This window comes from Lolium perenne, chromosome 6 (assembly GCF_019359855.2).
Source record: "Lolium perenne isolate Kyuss_39 chromosome 6, Kyuss_2.0, whole genome shotgun sequence".
In the NCBI taxonomy this organism is placed as follows: Eukaryota; Viridiplantae; Streptophyta; class Magnoliopsida; order Poales; family Poaceae; genus Lolium; species Lolium perenne.
The window spans coordinates 50,224,914-50,250,455 of NC_067249.2; the positions used below are offsets into that span (position 1 = coordinate 50,224,914).

The window sequence follows — 25,542 nt, forward strand, 5'->3', positions numbered from 1 at the left end:
GTTGCGTCGCAGTCAGAAGAAAGGGAAACACACGAAGAAAACTCAGAAGAGTAGCTAGATAGGGATCATAACTTGTGTATCTCAATATGGAAATCACTTTTGCGTAATGATGTTACTGTATGTAAGATATTAACAATGGAGATGGAGTCTTTCACGGGCTTGCAGGGAAATTTTTCCGAGGCGCAGCTTCCGAAGATGCCGTAGGGCGTGTGCACCAATGACATCTTCGAGAAACTGCGCCACGGGAGATTTCCCAACCCTTTCCCCATTACTGTTAGAGGAGATGGAGTCTTTCACGGGCTTGCAGGGAAATTTTTCCGAGGCGCAGCTTCCGAACATGCCATAGGGCGTGTGCACCAACGACATCTTCGAGAAGCTGCGTCACGGGAGATTTCCCAACCCTTTCCCCATTAATGTTAGAGGATATGGAGTCTTTCACGGGCTTGCAGGGAAATTTTTCCGAGGCGCAGCTTCCGAAGATGTTGTAGGGAGTGTGCACCAACGACATCTTCGAGAAGCTGCGCCACGGGAGATTTTCCAACCCTTACTCCATCCATGGGGATGAAACTCTCCCTACCTGCTTGTTGGTATGCTTGTTCATTTGCTTGCCAAGGCGTATCAATGTTCCTTTTATAGGCACGGCGCCGCTTCTGCTTTGTCTCGTTCCTCCGACAGAGCATCGTGCGCTACATGCTTTATCTCATCGAGCAGTGCGTCCACCCATGCGTCCTTATCCCGCCGACAGCTTTAGTCCCGGTTGCACCCACCAGCCGGTACTAAAGATTACCCACGCATCCTTATCCCACCGACAGTTTTGTTAGATGACAGGAAAACCACCTTTAGTCCCGGTTGCACCCACCAGCCGGTACTAAAGGTTACCCACGCGTCCTTGTCCCACCGACAGTTTTGTTAGATGACAGAAAAACCACCTTTAGTCCCGGTTGCACCCACCAGCTGGTACTAAAGGTTACCCACGCGTCCTTATCCCACCGACAACTTTAGTCCCGGTTGCACCCACCAGCCGGTACTAAACGCCCCAGATTAGGCCCTCCCAGATAAGCCTCCCCCAGATAAGACACCCCCATCTTCCCACGCTTTCCACCGCCCGCCTCCGTCTTCCCGCCATTTTTTCACTATATATATGTAGGCTTGGCTTCCATTTACATATCGCATCTAGACTCATCTTTGCAAACCTCTCATCACTCTCTCTCATGGCTTCCATCGTATCTCTAACCCCCCGGAAGGCAGAGGCTCTTTGCGCCTCGAACTACCCCTGCCCGCTGGGCTACCGCGTCCCGACCGGCTGGTTGCTGAGCGTCAGAGGCGTACCGGGTCCTCCTGTCCCTCTAGGTGTGGCGCGCGAGATGGCCATCACGAACCACTACTACTTCGAGCTCACGCCAGAGCAGCGGAGGAATCCCCAGTGGCATCCCGACTACAGCCCGACTTGGGAAAGCTTCTTCATCAATCGGTGTGAGAGTGCGCTTGCCAGGCACGAGGAGGATGGCCCGCCTCATTCGAACTTCAACGAGGCCGACCGTCGGCTGTGGTGGCATGGACGGACTCTCTAGAGCGTCATGGCGTACCGTGGCCCTTGCCTGTGCTACCCTTAGTCCTTGCCCACACGTGCTCACCCGCCGATGTTCGACTGCCGCGACCCCGATGCCAGCGACTACGACGACGACGACTACGACGACTAAAGTGGCGATGTTTATAGGGCTAGGCACGAGTATGACTGGATGACTCCAACATTCGAATCTGGCTATGTATCTTAATTTTCAGTTGAGCTATGTACTTTAATTCTAGTTCAATCGTAATAAATTTTTATTCCCGCCCATTATTTCCCGCCCTTTTTCTCCCGCGCGGCGTCATGGCGGGAAACTTTCCCGCGATGTCGTGGTGGGAAACTTTCCCGCGTGGACGGCGTCGTGGCGGAGTAAAGAAAATAAATAGAAAAATAAATAGAAAATAAATAGGAAAGAAAATATAAGAAATAGAAAAAAATAAATAGAAAAGAAATAGAAAAAAGAAATAGAAAAGAAAAGAAACAAAAAAGAAACAGAAAAGAAAAGGAAACAGAAAAAGAAACAGAAAAGAAACAGAAAAAGAAAACAAAAACAAAAACAAAAAATGACCTTTGGTACCAGTTTGAACCACCAACCGGTACCAAAGGGATTTGGTACCGGTTGGTGGATCCAACTGGTACTAAAGGTCCCTTCGCCTCATTTTTCCTTCGCCGCACGACCAAATCGAACAAGAAAGCCCGCGCGCACAGTACCACGCCGTCGCGCGCGCACCACGCCGTCGCCGTCGCAGTCGCCCGCAGCGCCACGCCGCCGTCGCCCGCAGCACCAGGTGTCGCCGTCGCCCGCCGCTTGATCCCCTCTCCGCGCGCCGACAACCAGAGGTGAGATGACCTCCCACCCCTTCTCCCCTCCTCCGGCGTCGTCGCCCGCCGCTAGCCCCTGCGCCGCCGCCGCGATTCCCTGCCCAGCTCCACACCGCGCATGCGCCACCGAGACCAGGCCGGCCACGGCACTCCAGGCCAGGCCAACGCGTGCTCGCCGAGACCACCTCCCGCCAGGTGCTCGACACAATCCTCAGCCCGGGGGATAGCACCTGGTCGGCGTCAATGGGGGCCGGGGTCATACCGGCGTCCTATAGCAGCGGCGAGGGCGACATAATGTACATGCGCGCGCGGTTCGAGCGCGTAGTGGGTGATACATCTCCAACGTATCTATAATTTCTGATGTTCCATGCTTGTTTTATGACAATACCTACATGTTTTGTTCACACTTTATAACGTTTTGATGCATTTTCCGGAACTAACCTATTGACGAGATGCCGAAGTGCCAGTTCCTATTTTCTGATGTTTTTGGTTTCAGAAATCTTACACAGGAAATATTCTCGGAATTGGACGAAATCAAGGCCCACGATCTTATAATTCCACGAAGCTTCCAGAACACCGAAGAGGGACCAGAGGGGAGGCCCAGGGCCCCCACACATGGTGGCGGCGCGGCCAGAGGGGGGGCGCGCCCCCTGGTGTGTGGAGCCCCCAGAAACCCTTCGACTCCGACTCTTCGCCTATTTAAGCCTTCCTGACCTAAAAATTCGGGGGAATAAGCCACGATACGAGAAACCTTTCAGAGCCGCCGCCATCGTGAAGCCAAGATTCGGGGGATAGAAGTCTCTGTTCCGGCACGCCGCCGGGATGGGGAATTGACCCCGGAAGGCATCTCCATCGACACCACCGTCATCTTCATCACCGCTGCTGTCTCCTATGATGAGGAGGGAGTAGTTCTTCCTCGAGGTTGAGGGCTCTACCGTAGCTATGTGGTTCATCTCTCTCTTTGTGATCTGGTTGAATATCATCTATGTGCTACTCTAGTGATGTTATTAAAGTAGTCTATTCCTCCTCCATGATGTAATGTTCACAGTGTGTGCATCATGTAGTACTTGGCATAGGTTATGATTGTAATCTCTTGTAGATTATGTAGTTAACTATTACTATGATAGTATTGATGCGATCTATTCCCCCTTTCATAGTCTGTCGGTGACGGTGTGCATGCTATGTTAGTACTCGGTATAATTGCGTTGGTCTATCATGCACTTTAAGGTTACTTAAATATGAACATCGAATGTTGTGGAGCTTGTTAACTCCGGCATTGAGGTGCTCTTGTAGCCCTACACAATTAATGGTGTTTGTCATCCAACAAGAGAGTGTAGAGTGGTTTTATTATGTGATCAATGTTGAGAGTGTCCACTAGTGAAAGTATGATACCTAGGCCTTGTTTCCGAACATCGAATCTCCGTTTATTTACTATTCTGTTACATGTTTACTCGCTGCCATATTTATTTCAGATTGTTATTATCACTCATATTCATCCATATCACTTGTATTTCACTATCTCTTCGCCGAACTAGTGCACCTATACATCTGACAAGTGTATTAGGTGTGTTGGGGACACAAGAGACTTCTTGTATCATAATTGCAGGGTTGCTTGAGAGGGATATCTTTGACCTCTACCTCCCTGAGTTCGATAAACCTTGGGTGATCCACTTAAGGGAAAACTTGCTGCTGTCCTACAAACCTCTGCTCTTGGAGGCCCAACACTGTCTACAGGAAAAGAAGCCAACAGTAGACAGCAAGCTATTTTCTGGCGCCGTTGCCGGGGAGGTAAGGTAAAAGGTATTCACATCCTCCGACTACTAAGCTATTTCCTAGCACTGTTGCCGGTGTGTGAGTGCTCGAAGCTATTTCCTTTAGATCCTGCAATTGCATATTTTTGTTTCTTGTTTTTCACTAGTTAGGCATAATGGAAAATAACAGTGAGCTTTTTAATCTATTTCCTGAGTTAAGACATGGATTGTTTGATGCGAAAATTAAAAAACCTATGGAACCTTATTTGCATGCTAGTAGCAATAATATTAGTATGAACGCTTTGAACACCATTGTTGATAATGCTATGGAAAATTCTAAGCTTGGGGAAGCTGGTTTTGATGAGCATGATATTTTTAGTCCCTCAAGCATGGAGGAGAAAATTTTCTTTGATGATACTTTGCCTCCTATTTATGATGATTATAATGATAGTGGTATTTTGGTGCCACCTACTATGGAGGATAAAGTTTATTATGATTATACTATGCCTCCTCCTATATTTGATGATTATGGTGATGAGAATAATAATGATAGTTACTTTGTTGAATTTGCTCCCACTACAATTAATAAGAATGACTATGCTTATGTTGGGAGTAGTAATAATTTTATGCATGTAGCTCATGATAAGAATGTTTCATGTGATAGTTATATTGTTGAGTTTGTTCATTATGCTGCTGAAAATCTTTATGAGAGAGGAAAATATGGTTGTAGAAATTTTCATGTTACTAAAACACCTCTCTATATGCTGAAAATCTTGAAGTTGCGCTTGTCTAGTTTTCCTATGCTTATTGCATTATGCTTACATGACTTATTTATTTACAAGATTCCTTTTCATAGGAAGTGGGTTAGACTTAAATTTGTTTTGAATTTGCTTTTTGATGCTCTCTTTTGCTTCAACTCTTATTTCTTGGGAGTGCATCATTAAAATTACTGAGCCCATCTTAATGGCTATAAAGAAAACACTTCTTGGGAGATAACCCATGTTTTTATTTTACTACAGCACTTTTGTTTTATATTTGAGTCTTGGAAGTTGTTACTACTGTAGCAACCTCTCCTTATCTTTATTTTCTCGCATTGTTATGCCAAGTAAAGTCTTTGATAGCAAGGTTGATACTAGATTTGGATTACTGCGCAGAAATAGATTTCTTGCTGTCACGAATTTGGGCATGATTCTCTGTAGGTAACTCAGAAAAATCTGCCAATTTACGTGCGTGATCCTCAGATATGTACGCAACTTTCATTAAATTTGAGAATTTCCATCTGAGCAAGTTAAGTGCCTCTAAAAAATTCGTATTTACGGACTGTTCTGTTTTGACAGATTCTGCCTTTTATTTCGCATTGTTTTTTTTGCTATGTTGGATGGATTTCTTTATTCCATTAACTTCCAGTTGCTTTGTGCAATATCCAGAAGTGTTAAGAATGATTGTGTCACCTCTGAATATGTGAATTTTTGATTATGCACTAACCCTCTAATGAGTTTGTTTTGAGTTTGGTGTGGAGGAAGTTTTCAAGGGTCAAGAGAGGAGGATGATATATGATCAAGAAGAGTGAAAAGTCTAAGCTTGGGGATGCCCCCGTGGTACATCCCTGCATATTTCAAGAAGACTCAAGCATCTAGGCTTGGGGATGCCCAAGGCATCCCCTTCTTCATCGACAAATTATCAGGTCACCTCTATTGAAACTATATTTTTATTCCGTCACATCTTATGTACTTTACTTGGAGCGTCTGTGTGCTTTTATTTTCGTTTTTGTTATTTTCATTCTCTGAATAAATTCATGCTTATGTGGGAGAGAGACACGCTCCGCTCGTTCATATGAACACTGGTGTTCTTAGCTTTACTTTTAATATTGATGGCGAAGGTTGAAACTGCTTCGTTAATTGTTATATGGTTGGAAACAGAAAATGCTACATATGGTAAATGGTATAATGTCTTGAATAATTTGATACTTGGCAATTTTTGTGCTCATATAGATCATGTTTAAGCTCTTGCATCATATACTTTGCACCTATTAGTGAAGAAATACCGTAGAGCTTGTTGACATTTGGTTTGCATGATTGGTCTCTCTAAAGTCTAGATATTTTCTGGTAAAAGTGTTTGAGCAACAAAGAAGACAGTGTAGAGTCTTATAATGCTTGCAATATTTTCTTATGTAAGTTTTGCTGTACTGGTTCATACTTGTGTTTGCTTCAAATAACCTTGCTAGCCTAAGCCTTGTACTGAGAGGGAATACTTCTCGTGCATCCAAATCCTTGAGCCAAAAACTATGCCATTTGTGTCCACCATACCTACCTACTACATGGTATTTTCTGCCATTCCAAGTAAATACTTCGTGTGCTACCTTTAAACAATTCAAAAGTTATTACCTCTTATTTGTGTCAATTTTTTATAGCTCATGAGGAAGTATGTGGTGTTTTATCTTTCAATCTTGTTGGGCAACTTTCACCAATGGACTAGTGGCTTCATCCGCTTATCCAATAATTTTGCAAAAAGAGCTGGCAATGGGGTTCCCAGCCCCAATTAATTAACCTTCATAATTTTACAAAAAAAGACACTCCTCCATGGTATGTGATTGTTGGAAGGCACCCGAGGATTCGGTTAGCCATGGCTTGAGAAAGCAAAGGTGGGGAGGAGTATCATCTATAAATAAAACTAAAAAGACACTCCTTCATGATATGAGATTGATGGAAGGCACCCGAGGATTCGGTTAGCCATGGTTTGTGAAAGCAAAGTTTGGAAGGAGTGTCACCCAAAAATAAAAATTTCATGGGAGCCGCTCTTTGAAAGTCTGTCTGGCAAGGGGGTTAGAGTGCCCACTACCATTCGTTGACAACAACAAACACCTCTCAAAACTTTACTTTTATTCTCTCTTTATGATTTCAAAACCTGAAAAGCTCTAGCACATGATTTAATCCCTGCTTCCCTCTGCGAAGGGCCATTCTTTTACTTTTATGTTGAGCCAGTTCACCTACTTCTTTCTATCTTAGAAGCAAACACTTGTGTTAACTGTGCATTGATTCTTACATACTTGCTTATTTGCATTCATCATATTACTTTGTGTTGACAATTATCCATGAGATATACACATTGAAGTTGAAAGCAACCGCTGAAACTTATATCTTCCTTTGTGTTGCTTCAAAGCTCTCTACTAAGAATCTATTGCTTTATGAGTTAACTCTTATGCAAGTCTTATTGATGCTTGTCTTGAAAGTACTATTCATGAAAAGTCTTTGCTATATGATTCAGTTGTTTAGTCATTATCTTTACCATTGCTTTGAATCACTTCATTCATCTCATATGCTTTACAATAGTATGATCAAGATTATGTAAGTAGCATGTCACTTCAGAAATTATCTTTGTTATCGTTTACCTACTCGAGGGCGAGTAGGAACTAAGCTTGGGGATGCTGATACGTCTCCAACGTATCTATAATTTCTGATGTTCCATGCTTTTTTTATGACAATACCTACATGTTTTGTTCACATTTTATAACATTTTGATGCATTTTCCGGAACTAACCTATTGACGAGATGCCGAAGTGCGAGTTCATGTTTTCTGCTGTTTTTGGTTTCAGAAATCTTACATAGGAAATATTCTCGGAATTGGACGAAATCAAGGCCCACGATCTTATAATTCCACGAAGCTTCCAGAACACCGAAGAGGGACCAGAGGGGAGGCCCAGGGCCCCCACATATGGTGGTGGCGCGGCCAGAAGGGGGGCGCGCCCCCTGGTGTGTGGAGCCCCCAGAAAACCTCCGACTCCGACTCTTCGCCTATTTAAGCCTTCCTGACCTAAAACTTCGGGGGAATAAGCCACGATACGAGAAACCTTCCAGAGCCGCCGCCATCGCGAAGCCAAGATTCGGGGGACAGAAGTCTCTGTTCCGGCACGCCGCCGGGACGGGGAATTGCCCCCGGAAGGCATCTCCATCGACACCACCGTCATCTTCATCACCGCTGCTGTCTCCTATGATGAGGAGGGAGTAGTTCTTCCTCGAGGCTGAGGGCTCTACCGTAGCTATGTGGTTCATCTCTCTCTTTGTGATCTAGTTGAATATCATCTATGTGCTACTCTAGTGATGTTATTAAAGTAGTATTTTCCTCCTCCATGATGTAATGTTGACAGTGTGTGCATCATATAGTACTTGGCATAGGTTATGATTGTAATCTCTTGTAGATTATGGAGTTAACTATTACTATGATAGTATTGATGCGATCTATTCCCCCTTTCATAGTCTGTCGGTGATGGTGTGCATGCTATGTTAGTACTACGTATAATTGCGTTGGTCTATCATGCACTCTAAGGTTACTTAAATATGAACATCGAATGTTGTGGAGCTTGTTAACTCCGGCATTGCGGTGCTCTTGTAGCCCTACACAATTAATGGTGTTTGTCATCCAACAAGAGAGTGTAGAGTGGTTTTATTATGTGATCAATGTTGAGAGTGTCCACTAGTGAAAGTATGATCCCTAGGCCTTGTTTCCGAACATCGAATCTCCGTTTATTTACTGTTCTGTTACATGTTTACTCGCTGCCATATTTATTTCAGATTTTTATTATCACTCATATTCATCCATATCCCTTGTATTTCACTATCTCTTCGCCGAACTAGTGCACCTATACATCTGACAAGTGTATTAGGTGTGTTGGGGACACAAGAGACTTCTTGTATCGTAATTGCAGGGTTGCTTGAGAGGGGTATCTTTGACCTCTACCTCCCTGAGTTCGATAAACCTTGGGTGATCCACTTAAGGGAAAACTTGCTGCTGTCCTACAAACCTCTGCTCTTGGAGGCCCAACACTGTCTACAGGAAAAGAAGCCAATAGTAGACAACAGTGGGATCCCTCGACTCGGAGGCGTTCTACATGATGAACCCGGAAAACAGCAACAAAGCCAACAGCGTCGGCCCAGAGCATAGCGTCTAGCTCCTTCGAGTTTGATCATGTAGTTTCCCGTGTGATTTGAGCTGGTTCCTGCCGATGTAAGCTGGTAATGTAGCAGATTGTGAGAGAAAAAGAAGGGGGGCTACAACAAGTACTATTAGTATGTTCCACTATCATGAGATATGCGGGAGGAGAGCGGGAGGCAGACAGGAAAACTGATCTAGGGTTTCGTCCCCTCATCGGTGACGCCGTCTGTCTGCTCCATCTCACGTGGCCTTGGGACCTTAGAGGTGTGGCCGACCACGACCTCTCATCGGCGGGAGGGTTTTCGTCCTAGGTTATTTTTGGGGTTTTCGTCCTAGTTTGTCGTCGTTGTCGGTGCCGCTGTGGTGGAAGCGGCCCTGCCACCACAACATCGAGGAGGAGCGCTGAGTGTTGTAAAATTGCAATAATAACCTCGCGGTGGGACTGGGAGGAAGTGAAGAGGAGGGGAGGGATGAGGAGTGGTGGCGCGTTGCTGTCGCCGTCTGTGAGCTCGCGAAATTCCAAACGGAGAGCAACCGACGGTGGCACGCGAGAGCATGTGTTGCTCCCCGGCGGCGTTGCTGCTTTACTCATTTGAAAAGGAGGGGACTAGGAGGAAGGGAAGATGAGGGGAGGGATGGGGAGTCGTGGCGCGTTGCTATCGCCGTCTGTGAGCTCGCGAAATTCCAAACGGAGAGCAACCGACGGTGGCACGCGAGAGCATGTGTCGCTCCCCGGCGGCATTGCTGCTTTACTCACGCGAGAACCGGTTAGGGTCGAGAAAAAGAGAGAAGAGCGAGAGGAGGAGCGCCGAGTGTTAGGGTTAGGGTCGAGAAAAAGAGAGAAGAGCGAGAGGAGGAGCGCCGAGTGTTAGGGTTAGGGTTATTGATTTCTTCATTTCAATTGTTATCCATCTAGCAATCTGTTATGATCATGACATGATGAATGAATTAATTGCTTTCTTAATTGTGTAGTGACATTGAGCTATGGAGGACGGCACCTTCGTCCGAGATGAGGATCAAGAAGAAGCGGTGCATAAAATGATATATGCGAGTGCCCGTGGGCCGGAACCCAATGGAGATGACTATGAGTTCGCAGATTTTCTGAACGATGCCAGTGAGGGACTTGAGTCTGAAGAGATTAGAAGAGACAATGAAGTGTCCATAACAAACTCCGGCGAGGTGTATATTTATGTATCAAGTCTATGTTCATCAGTAGATGCATTCATTTATTTGTATTGCACTTATTAATGAATCATTTTTCTTTTAGCCTTCTGGATCATCGAGCAAGTCTGTTAAAACAAAACGAGGCCCGACGCAACTGCTAAAGGGCGAGGGTAGGTTAGCCCTCACCGCATTTAAGGATAATGGTGAACCGGTGCATCCCAAAGATCACTGCCGCAAATTTACAAGTCAAGCTGGAGTTCTTGTTAGGGACCATGTACCGATCAACTTTCAAGAGTGGCATAAGCTGAAGAACGCGGGGACTGAAGCTAGTTTTGTCAACGAAGCGCTGGAAATTTTTTATTTGGGACACTCTACTGACACGCTTCAGCCTACCGGAAAAAATGATGGAAGGCCAGAAGAAGAAAGTCAAGGAATGGACTCTCAAGAAGATGGCAACACAATTCCAGACATGGAAGAAAAAATTATGGGACAAATATAAGCATGAAGATCCAGTATTCGATGATAATCTAGTGAAGATAAAAGATCATTGGCCCGCATTTAAGAGGTATAAGCAATCGACAACTGCTAAGTCCCGATCGGTCACAAATACGAAAAATGCTTCAAAGAAGAAACTTTTCCATCATTTGGGGTCAGGTGGCTACAAGACTGCCATTCCGAAGTGGACAGCGTTTGAAAATGAACTGATGGAAAAAGGAATCACTCCACAGACATGGGACTGGCCCGACCGGTCCAAGTTCTGGTTGTTCGCGCATGGGGCAGGGTTGGACCCAAAGACAGGGCAGATCGTTGCGCAGGGGAAATGGAAGGACAAAATTGAAGCAATCACGAAGCAGCTTGTAGATGCAATTGAAAAGGTTAGAAAGGGAGAGTACATTCCCGATAGAGAGAATGACGAGCTGACACTCGCTTTGGGGAATCCTGAACACGTTGTACGGGTTTGAGCTTGCCCAGGTCAGACCTTGAAAGAAGCGTGGCCGGAGTGCGCTGACACTTATAGAAGCCGTCCGCGAAAGAAGAAGGGTCGGACAGGTTAACGGAATTGTTAAATAGGGTGGAGGCGCTTGAGAAAAATCAGAGGGCAACTGATCAGCCGATGTTTCTACAGGATCCTCAAGCCGATGCTGCCCCATCTCAGCGAAGAACAGTGTGGGTTCCACGCATCTTGACGGATGTGGAGGAAGCTACCCCGTGGATTATGTCACGGAGAAGACATATTGCGAGCTACATATGTTATTTAGGACCGTGTCTGTTAAGGTGGTGGTCGGCTATGTTTACCCAAATGAAGATGGAGCAACGCACCATCATATGCCCATTCCACCGGGCTGTGTTCGTGTCGGGGTGGATGAAGTTGTTCCGGGTTTTGAAACAGTGGAGCTTGATTTTCCTAGAGGTGACGATGAGAGGACAATGGCCGATGTCAAGCACGGTTTCACCCTATGGCCGAAGAAATACATCGTCCTTTTGCAAAGGCCACCGACTCCTCGTAGCTGTCCACATGAGCAGGAAAGGCCACCGACTCCTCTTGGTAACGGTCCACATGAGCAGCAAAGGCCATCGACTCCTCCTGGTAGAAGTCCACAGGAGCAAGAAAGTCCACACCTACCTGAGAGAAACCCAGCGTGAGTCCACCATCTCGAGATCCTCCGCGTAAGATAGCGTCCTTTAAACGCAACGGTACTCCGCCAAGGAAAAGATCTAGAATGGAGAAACCACTGCCGCCTATGGAAAAGTTACCTTGGGAAACGAGTATCGAGGAAAATGAGCAAAGCTGTAAGTCCCAGCTGAAATCCTTTTTTGCTAAGAAAGCGCCAGAGATACCTTTTGAGAAGACACTAGATCTGGTGAAAGTTGTGCGTACCGTTGAGAATCTATATGACCATGTACCATCGCCGCCATATGACTATAGGCGTTCTATTGAAAGGTCGTATGACGAGATGGTGGAGGCGAAAAAACGCAATCAATCGGGTGTCACAGCGAAAAAAGGGAAACAACAAGTGCACCAACTCGGAGAACAACCCGTTCAATCGGTCCCCCCTCTCATGGTGTTTGACGAGAAGGCCATTCAAAGTTCTCGACAATACACCGATTACCCCTTCGCTGAAGTAGAATATAAATTTATTCAAGGGAAAGATTTGGTCGAGAATCTCAGGAAGCTACCAACAAGTCTGCGTAATTTGCATGCGTGGTATAGTAATGCCACAAAGAAAGGGATCGATTCTATCATGGTGCGAGTTAAGAAAGAACACTACTTCCAAGAATACTCTGTGAGCGTTGACTTCGGCGAACTCTTTCAGTTATAAATCTCCGGGCCCTCGACAAATCAATCATCAGTTGCTATTGTCTGTAAGTGATTTATTTATGTAATTTGAGAAGTCTTTAGCTCAGCTCGTTCATTGTCTGCAAAGTATAATACTTCGTGCGCTATATTATGCATATCGAAGATGCTCGAATGCAAAACGGATGAAATCAAGCACATTGGGTTCATTGACCCGGATACAATGCATGAAAAAACCATAGAGGATCCCATCTATAACAGGGATACACCGGAGACTTTGCTAAGGTATTTGAAGCGACAACGTGACAAAAGGATAATACTTTGGCCTTACAACTTCAAGTGAGTGTTACTGTCTTATAACACATTCTATTTTGCTCAGGAGAAGTTCAAATTTTAACTGATGACTTATATATATGACACTGCTTATTTAAACGTGCGCAGGTTCTACTTTATTCTTTTCGTCATTAAAATTTATTAAGGAGAGGTTGAAGTCTTTGACTCACAAAGCAAAGAGGCCATACTATACAAGACATGTTTTTCATGCTCAACAAGTAATTTTAATTCTTATAAGTCTTTTTGGTAATTTTCTGATATCAACTAATTGATAACTCTTTTATGCATTTTCTTTTCTCGGGCAGTGTATGGGAAATGTTCATCACGGAAGATCGGTCCCATGAATGGAAACCGAAACTGACATGGCGTGCGAACAAAGTAAGTAGTACTACTACCTAGGTCCACACACCTTTATCATACTTGATTTATTGTTTCATTGAATTATATTCTTGTACAGAAATGACCGCAATAACCAGAGGGGACTAATCTATGTGGATACTATATTTGCGAGTACATCCACAAAATTGTCAGCGAGAGAACGAATAATCAAAGAAATAAAGAGGTATGAAAAAAAATTCACAAATTTATTTTGTTACCATAAGTTGTGCTTAGTTTCAGTAATAATTGTTTGTTTGTGATTTGATATATATACACACACACATAGCTCATGTATTCATTTGTATCTCATTCTTTTACAGTTGGCAAGAAAGCAGGACATGATCTCAATCGAGGAACGCTTCAAAGCAATTGACGATGAATTGGCGGGATTTTTCCTTCGGGACGTCATACCGCCATTCGGAGAGTTCCACTATGAATGAAGATGTACATGTAACATATAGTTTGAATCAGAGAGTACCACTATACTACATGTAATAGATAGTATGCCTCGGAGAGTACCACTATATATGCATGAAGATCGATCTTCATGCATACTACTTAGTTTGCGATCTTATGCAATTACATGTGTTATATTATATGCACCAAGTTGATATGCATCACCTTTATCTTCATGTACTACCTAAACCCAAATGCGAGCAGGCGCATCGACGCGATATGAAACGGTCTGATACCCCTAAACCCCTCCTAAAACCCTAAACCCTGGATTCTCTGCCGCAGCAGAGATTTCTGCATTTTCTCTGCCGCGGTAGACAACCTTTGGTACCGGTTCGTATTACAAACCTGTACCAAAACTCCCTAGCCCTGCGCCCTCATGGGTGCCCACGTGGAGGCCATTTAATACCGGTTCGTAATGAACCGGTACGAAAGGGGGGAGGCTTTTGTACCGGATCTTCTGTACCGGTTGCTTAACCGGTACAAAAGCCCCTCTGGAACCGGTACCGTTGCCCCTTTTTCTACTAGTGAATCATGCCACCTCAATATTATATAGCGACAAATACCTTACACCCCTCAAGCCCCTAGAGTGTCATCTAGTGAAAAATCTATACCACTATATAATACACCAATTTTGATTCTTATTATCCATCGGCATGACATACAAGAAATTATTAGCCGTTTATTTTATTCACATGAAGAATAACCATTAATCATCTCTCGATATGATTGATCGAATGACAGAGGATTCTGAGATTCGCTTGCACGACCTGCGCCAAAATGAGGCTAACAAGGATCTCTCTAGAGTTCTCACGGTGGCACTCGACCTCACAATCTAGTAAATGTGACTCTTTCATTCTACTTTAAATAATTTGTGTTTGTGCAAGCTATGACCCGAAAGTACTTGCACACGTACATATATAGATGATGTGATAACCAAGCAAATGCAGTTTTTATAAATTAATCAAGACAAAACAGCTACTCTTGACCACTGTTTCTCAAAATCTTGCAGGTTCAACAACAGAGCCTCGTGATCTTCTATGATAATACCGAAAATCACATTAGCGAACACAAAAAAAGGACTGTAAGACTATTACGACTCACATAAAGTGGTTTTAACATTTTATTGTTAAATATGATTTGTAAAATATAGAAGTATGATGTGATCTTATTTGCAATGGTAATCATTCATAAACCACACATGCATATCATGTGCCTTCCGCTAGTATCTTATATGTACGTAGGAAAGGGGTGGAACATCACTACATGAGTTCACATGTTCATGTATCATTCCTAAAACACGATACACCTAAGACTGTCATGGTAAAAGGGCGTAATATGCATGGGATGTAGAATAGCTTAAACCACATATCTTGTGATATGACTCTGACAATTTCTATTTATGACAATGCAAAGTTGTAGGAAACTTAGTAATGTTTTCAGATGAAACCTGGCGATCACGTGGGTTTTGTGAGGTGGGAACGATCGTGTAGTTCTAAATAAAGTGGCTGGGTTCTTATCCCCTTTCCTATCCACCAGACGCAGTACAGTAACAGTCCAGCGCCAGAGCCCGGCCATGGCCGATGCCCACGCAACTATCCACGCCGCCGCTGCCCAAGCACGTCGCATCCGCCTCTGTGCCGGTCGCCTGCTGCTTCCGCACACGTACTCGTGGTCGACCTGGCCACAATATATACTAGTCAAATATATATTGATTCTAACTCTGATGATTGTATCCCCCACATGCTTGGTAGGTATATCATTGATCGGTTTTGAAAACGTTTCTGATGACAAGGACAACACAACCAATGTGTGCAATCAAAGTGCGACCAATCGTGCTATCTTGTGCAAGTCGCCAGGCTAGAAATCAACTCGCTACGAGAAAACTGACATATATATTCATTCCATAGAAAATCGTTAATGGTCGCGTACTGCTGCTCTTCAAGTTCCTTTGCATCAGCTGTTCAATCTAGACCAAGAGAGCCTCAGAGTAACCCATCAACACTCGAATATCTTCAGTGAAACTGAGCAACGTCGTTGTTGCCTAGTCCCGTGCACGAAGTGTTATTTCTTCCCTAATGACTCCTATTCCTAAAGAAGACGTATGATTACCATACTTCACTAGTTTTATATATCCTTCATTTTTCTGTTCTTGCCCCCTTCCACACCTTACTCCTCCTTCAAGCACATGTTTGTGTGTTCCTTTGAGGATTTGAGGATTTGGAAAACGAACTAGTAACACAAGGTGTAATAGAGACTGTTTGTGGCTCTTGATATACTAGTCAAATATACACTGGTTCTAACTCTGACGATAGTATCCCCCACACGTATTATTGCTTGATAGGTACATATATCATTGATCGGTTTTGAAAATGCTTCTGATGACAAGGACAACACAACCAATGTGACCAATCGTGCTATCGTCCTGGATTTCAATCGGTGACAACACCTAGATAAATTTAACCGTTTGCTAATATGTCTTGTTTTCCAAAACACAGCAGAAGAGATCTAATTCAGGTTTAGAAAGCATCTCAAAACATATAATAAAGATGATACTAAATTTTAGTATGGATTTTCCGACATATTTTAAAATGGGTGCTTTTACGGTAGCACTACAGGAATCCATCGAGGTGCCGACGGCCGGCGGCCCTCGGCGTACCACCGCCTCGCCCTCGGCGTATGGTACGCCGACGGGGACCCTCGGCATAGCTCCTCGGGCAAGGTCAGCCTCGGGACAGCCCAGCTGGCCGTCGGCGTAGAGGAGACCGTCGGCGTAGAAGGCGAAGGCCGAGGGCGACGACCACCCGTCGGCGTACTAGCCCTCGGCGTAGCAAGCTAACGGACGACGTCGACCTGACGGTCGTTACCGCTACGCCGAGGGTGCGGCCGTCGGCGTACGCTGCCACGCGGCGGGCTCTGGCGAGCCGTGGCGCGCGCTACGCCGAGAGTGAGGCCGTCGGCGTACGCTGCCACGCGGCAGGCCCTGGCGAGCGCTGGCGCACGCTACGCCGAGCGTGAGGCCGTCGGCGTACGCTGCCACGCGGCAGGCCCTGGCGAGCGCTGGCGCACGCTACGCCGAGCGTGAGGCCGTCGGCGTACTCTGCCACGCGGCAGGCCCTGGCGAGCGCTGGCGCACGCTACCCCGAGGGGGAAGCCGTCGGCGTACATGAGACCATTTGGTCCATGTCGACGCTACCCCGAGGGGGAAGCCGTCGGCGTAGCTTGGACCATTTGGTCATTTTTTTTGGTTTTTTTGCTGTTTTCCAGATTTGGCAGATAATAAAAGCACATAAAATTCACATAAAATTCACAGGAACTTCGCATGAAGTGCAAATACACATAACATGAAGTGCATACATAGTGTCATAGTGGATACATAGTGCCATAATGTGCATACATGGTGGTGCCCTAGTGTGCATACATGGTGCCATAGTGTCGATAAGAGATACAATGCGACAACTAGAGGAGCTCGTCGCCGCTAGACACCGGCCCGGGCCGATTCCTTCCGGTAGAAGCTGCGGAAGAACCACCGGGAGAAGGACCGGGAGAAGTACCGGGAGAAGTACCGGGTGTAGCACCGGGAGAAGGACCACCATGATGAACCGGTGTGATCTCCCTCCCACCACCCTGGTTTCCGGAACATCCCGTTCCCTACACACATGTTCCCGAGATGTTAGCAATTTGCGAGGCAAAGGAAAGCCGTAGTATTCGGTTTGGCGAAGAACTTACCGTTGTTCTCCCATAGTACTCCGCAGCGAAATTTTCCTTCGATGGCATGTTTGGCGCCGGCCCCGGAAAGGGAGGCATCGGCCCTAAATCATTGTCTGTCCAGTTTGATTGGCCACCATCGACGCCTGCAAGATAGTTTACATGTCAGTCTTTGAAGAAATGAAGCATCAAACTAGGGGAAAGTGGGACTTGTCATCATTTGCAGAAACAAAGGTTGGAACTTACATGTATATATGCCATGTACTCCATGAAGTGCTGCTGGTGCTGGTTGAAGGCCACCTGATATTCTTGATGAGCGACCACGTAGGCCGCCTCGAAGTCAGGCTACAATTTCACAAATTCATGTCTCGTTAGCACTTAGCAATGTATGAACGAAAGTCGGAAAGAGGATGGAAATGAGGGAAACTTACGTCGTATGCGGGTTGTTGCCGAGACCGGCGACGAGGCGGGAGAGGGGGGCTGTCCTTGGTGAGTCCCGCCTTGAGACGCGTGAAGGTCGTGGTGAGGGTATGCTTGACGGCCTTGTTCAGCATGGCGAGACGGCCATGCGGCAACCCTCCGGACGACAGGACCAACGACTCCTCGTCGACCTCCGCGCTCATGGGGTCATCCACCTCCGGGTGACGATGCCTCACCATCTCGCAGTAGTTCTCGACGTCCTCGGCGTAGGTGCCGAAGTACTCAGGGAGCGAGGGCTGAGGCTGCGAGAGATCGGGCTTCTTAAGCCGCATCTTGTTGTATATCTCGAGGTCGACATCTCCTCCTCGGGTCCTAACGCGGCCCTACGCATCGCGAAAGGAAATGTTGTGAGTACCAACTTTGAACCTGAAGGAAAATAAAATGTATACATACCGTCTTCCCCTTGTAGCGCTCGTAGCTGAGGTTTCCCCCACAGTGTGTGCCACCGTCGCCTCGGTTCTCCGCGTTCCGCCTCGCCACGGCTGCAAAGTCCTCGTCCATCTTGAGCCACCTCGTCCTAACCATCTCCTCCCATGCCTCGGCATGCGGCTCGGCCCAATCGGGGATAACCTGAAAATGCAATACTCAACTCAATCTAATGCAATCGCAACTTAGTAGCAATGTAGAATCTCATTGACATTTTACTCACCGACATGTAGTCCTCCACCGTCATCTCGTACTCGGCCTTAGCATTCTTACCGACAATGTCCGGCTTATGGACCCTCTCGCCTCTCTCTGCCCAGAAGTGACCCGCGGACGTGATCCTTTGGTTGTACCACACCTGCGGTGTCAACCTCTCACAAGTCGCCCGCAAAGTCCTGTTCGCGGCCGCCTCCTCAACCTCGGGCGCCACACGATAAAAACACTTCAATCATGCAAAAAACAATTGTGAGATTCATGAGTTAGAACATTGGGGTCATCAAATATGAACGAAGCTCGAGAAAATATGTCTTACCCAAAACTTTCTCATCACGGCCTCAGCAGCCGTCGGGAAGCCTACGCCAGGGGCACTCTCGTAGTCCGTCCAAGTAGTGGCTAGCTTCATCTCGCCAGCTGGGACAGTGCCGAGGGGATAGTACTTGCCCGGCCAGAACTTCCTAAGCAAAGCTCCAATCATGCTGCTAGGCAGGCGCCCCTTGACCCCCGGAGGAAATATCCAATTGCTGCACATGAAAATCAAACATTAGCACATGAAAATCAAACATTAGTACTTGAAAATCGAAATTGCCAAATTAGTACACTTACTCAGTGCCAGCAGGAATAATAAGGGTCTTCGCCTCATGGGTCTTAGGCTCCTTCCTCTCGTCGGGGACTCTCGCTTCCCCACGAATCTTCAGTGCCTTCGGCCGCCCATCCTCCTCCGGAGTCTCAAACCCGCGGCTAGAGTCCTCCTCGGCTCTAGACTCCGTCTCCGCCTCCTCTCTAGACGTCCCCTCCAAAAAGAACCCGGAAGCAACGTCGCCTGAAGCCGAGGGTGGTGGCTCAAAGTCCGGTCCTCCCCAGCCACCTCCACCTCCACCTCCACCTCCACCTCCACCTCCACCTCCACCTCCACCTCGTCCCCGTCCTCGTCCTCGTCCTCGTCCTCCTCCTCCTACCGCAAAGTCCTCGTAACGCGGATTGCGACGCGGTTCCCTCTCACTCCTTCTAACATTGTTCTTGCGTTGTTGCATCTTCTTAAGCAAGCTCGACGAGTCCTCCTTGCCGCCGCTCATATTGTTCAATCACCTGCATTGAGAAAGAGAAAACAATTAAGAAGCATGTTGAAAAATATATAAATAGTAAGCATAAAGACACTAAACAATTAAGAAGCATGTTCAAGAATATATAAATACTAAGCATAAAGATACTAAACAATAAAGAAGCATGTTGAAAAAAATATAAATAGTAAGCATAAAGATACTAAACAAATAAGAAGCATGTTGAAATATAAACACATAAAAGACCCTCACCAGCCGTCATCAATCTCATCGTCAATCTCATTTTGTTTCTCCTTGCCACTATCACTATCACTATCTTTTGAGTAGTAAGTTGGATTTTGATAGACGGGTGGAGGCTCATCATCGCTATCATCTTCCACTTGTAACTTCTCGAGCATATCTATGTCCTTTAGATCCACCACTGACTCACCACGAGTTTCTGCATCGTTCCTGAGGTCCTCTTCAAGAACACATTCTAACTCAAAGTGCCCGAAGTCCTCTTCCTCTTGATAGAAAATTCCCTCGTATGTTACAGGGTCAATGTTGTTGTAATCGTCCTCGGAGGGAATCGGTAGGTTACCATGTGGCGATACCTGGAACACGACTTCCCAGCCGTTGAGGGCCGCTTTCTGGCATGGGTACGGCAAATAATAAACTTGCTTGGCTTGGTGAGCAACAATATAGACATCGGCTCCGGTATAGGTGGTGGAAGGCTTAACTTCAACTAACCCAATGGACTTGGTAATTCTCTGTCCACCTCTTGGGTCGAACCAATGACACTTGAACACAACGAGATTGAGTTGTTTGTTTGTACGGTTGAAGGTCAGCTCGTATACATTCTCTAACCTCCCGTAGTAATCAAAGGTATCGGATCCTTTAGTGAAGACACCAGTATTTATCGTTTTTGGATTCGCCCGGCCCTTCTGGTGTGTCTCTCGTATGGAATCGAAACCCATTCACGTCATACTTCTCATACTTCATGACGTCACGGTTACAACCTTGAGAAACACATCTCAACTCATCTGTCATCTCAACGTTTGCATCAGCTCCCTACAAGCACGGTTCAAATTTGTTGTGTGCATTAGTTACGTGGAATAACAGGGACAAGTCACATATTGGTAGGTAAGAGGGACAGCTTAGACATTACTTTTTTCATGAACCAAGACACAAAGTTTATTTTTACTTCGGGAGCACCCTCTTTCAGTAGAGTCTCCAACTCCGCGCCCGTGGGATCGCGCGGAAGCCACCACTGTTCATCCGTGAATTCGCTGAAAGGATACAGTAAGCATTAGACCGAGTTGAGTGTAGGTGATCGAAACTAGATACAATAAGCATTACACCATGTTACCTAATGAAATCGTGACCGCCATCGTGCCGTCCCCCCACCACTTCCTTCATGTTCATAAGCACATAGAGCATTATGCAATCCTTCTCTTCCCTCTCCAATCTATATTTTTGTCCTTTACCAGCCTTGCCACCGGGACATTGGAATAGTTGAAGCTTGGGGTCATTCATGGGCACGTCGACATTGTAACGAGAGACCGGGTTATGCAGAGTGGGAACTTCATCAGGATAGTACGTTGTTGCGGCATCTGCCATCTCCCGAAGGCACGTTGCCTCAGCTATGCATGCTTCAATCTTGGCTTTGTTTCCAGGTTATCTTCCGAATATACTTGAACTCTCTCTCAATACAAAACTGCCACCGAAATCGCCTTTGGGCCACCCAAGAGTGCCTCGTTTGCGAGGTGCACAATGAGATGTGCCATCGGAGTAAAGAAGCCTGGCGGAAAGATCATCTCCAAATTGCATAGCAACTCCGGCACTTGAACTTGCAGCTTCTCAATAACCTTAGGACATATCTGCTTAGCACAGAGCGTGCGGAAGAAATGGCTCAACTCCGCGAGCACTCGCCATATTTTCTCGGGGAGATACCCTCGAAGCATCACCGGCATCAGCCGCTCAATCCATATATGATAGTCGTGACTCTTGAGCCCGGTGACTTTTCCCGTCGAAAGATTGACTCCCTTGCTCATATTCGAACAATAACCATCGGGGAACATCAAAACGTATTTTAGCCACTTGAATGCCTCCTTCTTTTGGATGGAATCAAGGCAGAAGTCGGCGTGCGGCTTGAACCAATTCTTTCGACGGCCGCAGGACGTTGCATGTGTAATTTCTTCCTATCACAGAGCTTCTCAACATCGACTCTAGCCTTGACATTATCCTTTGACTTCCGGGAATGTTTAGGCATGTGTGAAATAAGGACTCCACGACATTCTTTACGGTGTGCATCACATCGATGTTATGGGGAAGTTCGAGGTCCTTGTAATACTCGAGCTTCGTTAAGGCTGCCTCGTCAGTCCAGTTGTGCGTTACACCATATCCCTCAAATTGATGGCCAGCTTCCGATGCCGCTGGCACGAGAGCACGTAGCTCGGCATCAACAGCTATACCATCGAACTTTGGCACCTCTGTTACTTCATGCACAACTTTGCCTTTCTTGAAGTTCTTTTTGTCTTCTCTGAACGGATGCCTCCGTTTGAGGTACTGCCGATTCGTGTCAAACGCAACATACTTGCGACCCTTATTTAGCCAAAGGAACTCAAGTCGATGCCTCGCACACCGGGCATGGCCATTTACCAGCTGTACACCATCCGCATGTTAGGGCGTACCCGGGCATGTCATGCATGGTATACCGCAACCAAACTTTCATGCAGAAGTTTGTCTTCGATGCTCGGTCGTACGTCAACGTCCCGTGGTGCCAAGAGTGGTTCAAATCTTCCACAATCGGCTGCATGTAGACACTCAAGTTCTTCCCGGGTAATGGGGCCCTGGAATGATCAGCGACAGAAACATGGTCTTCCTCGTCATTAGGACTCCGGGAGGGAGATTGAGCGGAATTACAAACACGGGCCAACAACTGTAATTGGAATTCGACATACCATATGGATTGAAGCCATCTGTAGCTATCGCAATTCGACATTCCGAGCATCTGCTGCCATATGGGGGTATTTTCTATCAAAGTTCTTCCATGCATTGCCATCGATGGATGTCCCATCTTCGTCCGCCCCTGATTGTCCTTTATTCGAGTCCCCATCTTGTGCCACGTCATCTGTTTGGCGGTCTCCTCGATCAAGTAAAGCCGCTGGATTCTTTTTATGAATGGGAGATACCGAAGAATCGACTTTGCGATCTTTGACTGCCTCACCTGACCATCCTTTCCCGTTACCTCTTCATACCTAGAGGCCTTACAAATGGGACAGTACTTGTCCTCCGCAAACTGTTTCCAGAAGAGAACACAGCCATTTTCACAACAGTCTATCCTTTGATAATCCATGTTGAGCGCCGACATGAGTTGCCTCGTCTCGTGCGAGGCTTTTAGGCAGACAATGCCCTTTGGGCAACATGTTACCAGTTGTTTTCAGACTTGCTTCGAAGCCGTCACGGGTGGTGTTGTACCGGGTCTTGTCGGCTAGACATTGGGAGATGGCATCGAGCTGAGAAATCTCGGCGCCATCGTACAGAGGCGTCTTAGCAGCGGCTATCATATCATAGAAGGCCTTCGCGGCTGGCTCTGGTTCCTCCGGTTCTGGAGGTTCCTCCGGTTCTGGCGGGTGCTCCCTTGTAGGTGGTGTCTATGGCATGTGGGCATCGACAAGATCATCTAGAAAGTCTCTAACCCCATCGTACTCATTGCCATTGAGCCGCTGCCGCATCACCTCACCTCTGTCACGTTCGTGCTCATCAAAGTCGATCTGCGTGACGTAACGAGGCATATACCCATATTGCAGAAGGTGTTTAAACATGTCATCCTTTCCACGACGGTGATGCTTCAAGCAACGATTGCACGGGCAAAGTGGCTGAACCTTCTGTTTTGTACCACGCGCCAACTCCTTCACTAAATGCCAAGTCTTCCTTATCCACTCATCTGTTTTATTAGTCGCACTAACACGGCCGGTGTACATCCATCCATTATCAGCCATCCTCTGCTCTATTGGAAGCCAAACGACAAGCATAGCATTTATATCAAATAGGAGAATGCATCATATTTTAATTTTTTTAACAGGCAAAACGAATGCATCAACCTACATCTCTACTAGGTGGGCTCCTAGCAGCCGCCGGATCCGTAGATTGAGTACGTTCTCCATGCTCTACCCCGGTCCGAGTCAAAATTTCGGCAGCACCTCCCCGCTGCTCTCCCGATACACGTCTCGCCAAAAGACAAGAGGATGTGCATCCGGAGAACAACGGTGAGGCGCTGCCGAAATCCTGACTCGGACCGGAGCAGAGCATGGAGAACGTACCCAACTACGGATCCGCCGACTGTCCCGTAAATGCCGCAAGCGTTACGGTTGAAAATATGCCGACCACTAATGCATATTTATCCGCGTAACGCTTGAGGACGGGAAGTGACACCTAGGTGACGCAACTTGACTTGGAAAATGAATCTAGTGACATAAATAAAATGCGGAGAAGAAGTTGGAAATTTTGCTCACCCTCGGCTGTAGAGGAAGTAGTCGAACAACCGACCGTCGAGAAGCGCGTCAAGATCCGGGATCGTCACGCCGGGGTGCTCAAGACGAGGCGGTCACGGCATGGCCTATTACAAATACATATTATTAGAAGAAATTCACATTTGCATTTCTATTTCAATTATTAAACATATCATTTCAATTTCAACTAGACATTTCTATTTCTTTCCAAATGTCCAGTATTCTATTTCTATTACTATTTCAAATCAATTCTATTTCTATTTGTTTCTACTATTTACACTATTCTATTTCTATCCCCACTATCTATTGTTGGAGAAGAACACACATACATACATATGGTTTCAATTTCTATTTCCACTATTCTATTTCTATTTCTATTTCAAATCAATTCTATTTCTATTTGTTTCTACATCAATTTCTATTACAACAATTAAAGCAATACAAAAATGAAAAAAGGCTAAAGTTGCTTACCATACCACAGTGCGGGAGGGGTGTTGAGGAGGAGGAGGGCGGCGACGGGAGGATGGCCGGGGCGAGGAGGAGGCCGGGGCGAGGAGGAGGGCGGCGATGGGAGGAGGGCCAGGGCGAGGAGGAGGCCGGGGCGAGGAGGAGGGCGGCGACGAGAGGAGGGCCGAGGGGCAGAGAGGATGGGGATGGGAGGAGGGTGGGGACGGGAGCAGCGGTGACGGGAGGAGGGCCGGGGGCCAGTGGTCGGGGACGGGAGGAGGGCGGCTCGACGGGAGGAGGGCGGCGCGAGCGGCAGGTGGCGGCGGCGGCGGGAGCAGCAGGGTGGCGGTGGCGTCGGGGACAGGAGGAGGGCGGCGCGACGGGAGGAGGCGGCGCGAGCGGCAGGTGGCGGCGGCGGCGGGAGCGGCAGGTGGCGGCGGCGTCGGGCAGGAGCGGCGGCGGCGGGAGCGGCAGGTGGCGGCGGCGGCGGGAGCGGCAGGTGGCGGCGGCGTCGGGCTGAAAACGCGAGCGCGGGACTTGGGCAAAATGCGAGCGGGATTGGGGAAAACGCGTGCGGGCAGGCCGACCTGGTGTTCCCAGATCCCTAGCTACGCCGAGGGGCACCCTCGGCTTAGCCAGATTCCCTCATACGCCGAGGGCCACCCTCGGGTTAGCCAGAATTTTTTTTTTTTTTTTTTTTTTTTTGAAACATTAGCCAGAATTTTTTTGTCTGTTTTTTCTTTCATTGTTTCTTCTAACTATAATATACTAGTATATATTATATTAGGTCCAGATTACCTTTTTTACCACGTTCACATTAAATTGAGTGCGCGGTCTACCCTTTCGATCGGGCGGTCTACCCCTTTGACCGACCTCCATCGGCGGTGCCTCCATAGGAACAAGTAGTAAAAATAATTATATCATCTTACCTCGAGATTCCCTCTGGTACAAGAAACCCTAACCTCAGAGCCCCGTAGATCTACCCCTTTAACCGGGCGCGCGGAACATGCGGTATGGCCGT

At 46.8% G+C, this 25,542-nt stretch overlaps 1 protein-coding gene across 1 annotated transcript; it reads right to left on the bottom strand.

The window, feature by feature from the left end:
* Positions 1 to 18,204: 18,204 nt before the first annotated feature.
* LOC139832383 (uncharacterized) lies at positions 18,205 to 19,425 on the bottom strand. Its single transcript, XM_071822128.1, has 5 exons — positions 19,127 to 19,425; positions 18,837 to 19,044; positions 18,531 to 18,746; positions 18,271 to 18,451; positions 18,205 to 18,239 (listed from the first exon to the last, which is right to left on the bottom strand). Exons 2-5 carry the CDS (start codon positions 18,996 to 18,998, stop codon positions 18,205 to 18,207), a joined length of 594 nt encoding a protein of 197 aa, XP_071678229.1. The 5' UTR covers positions 18,999 to 19,044; positions 19,127 to 19,425.
* Positions 19,426 to 25,542: the final 6,117 nt, after the last annotated feature.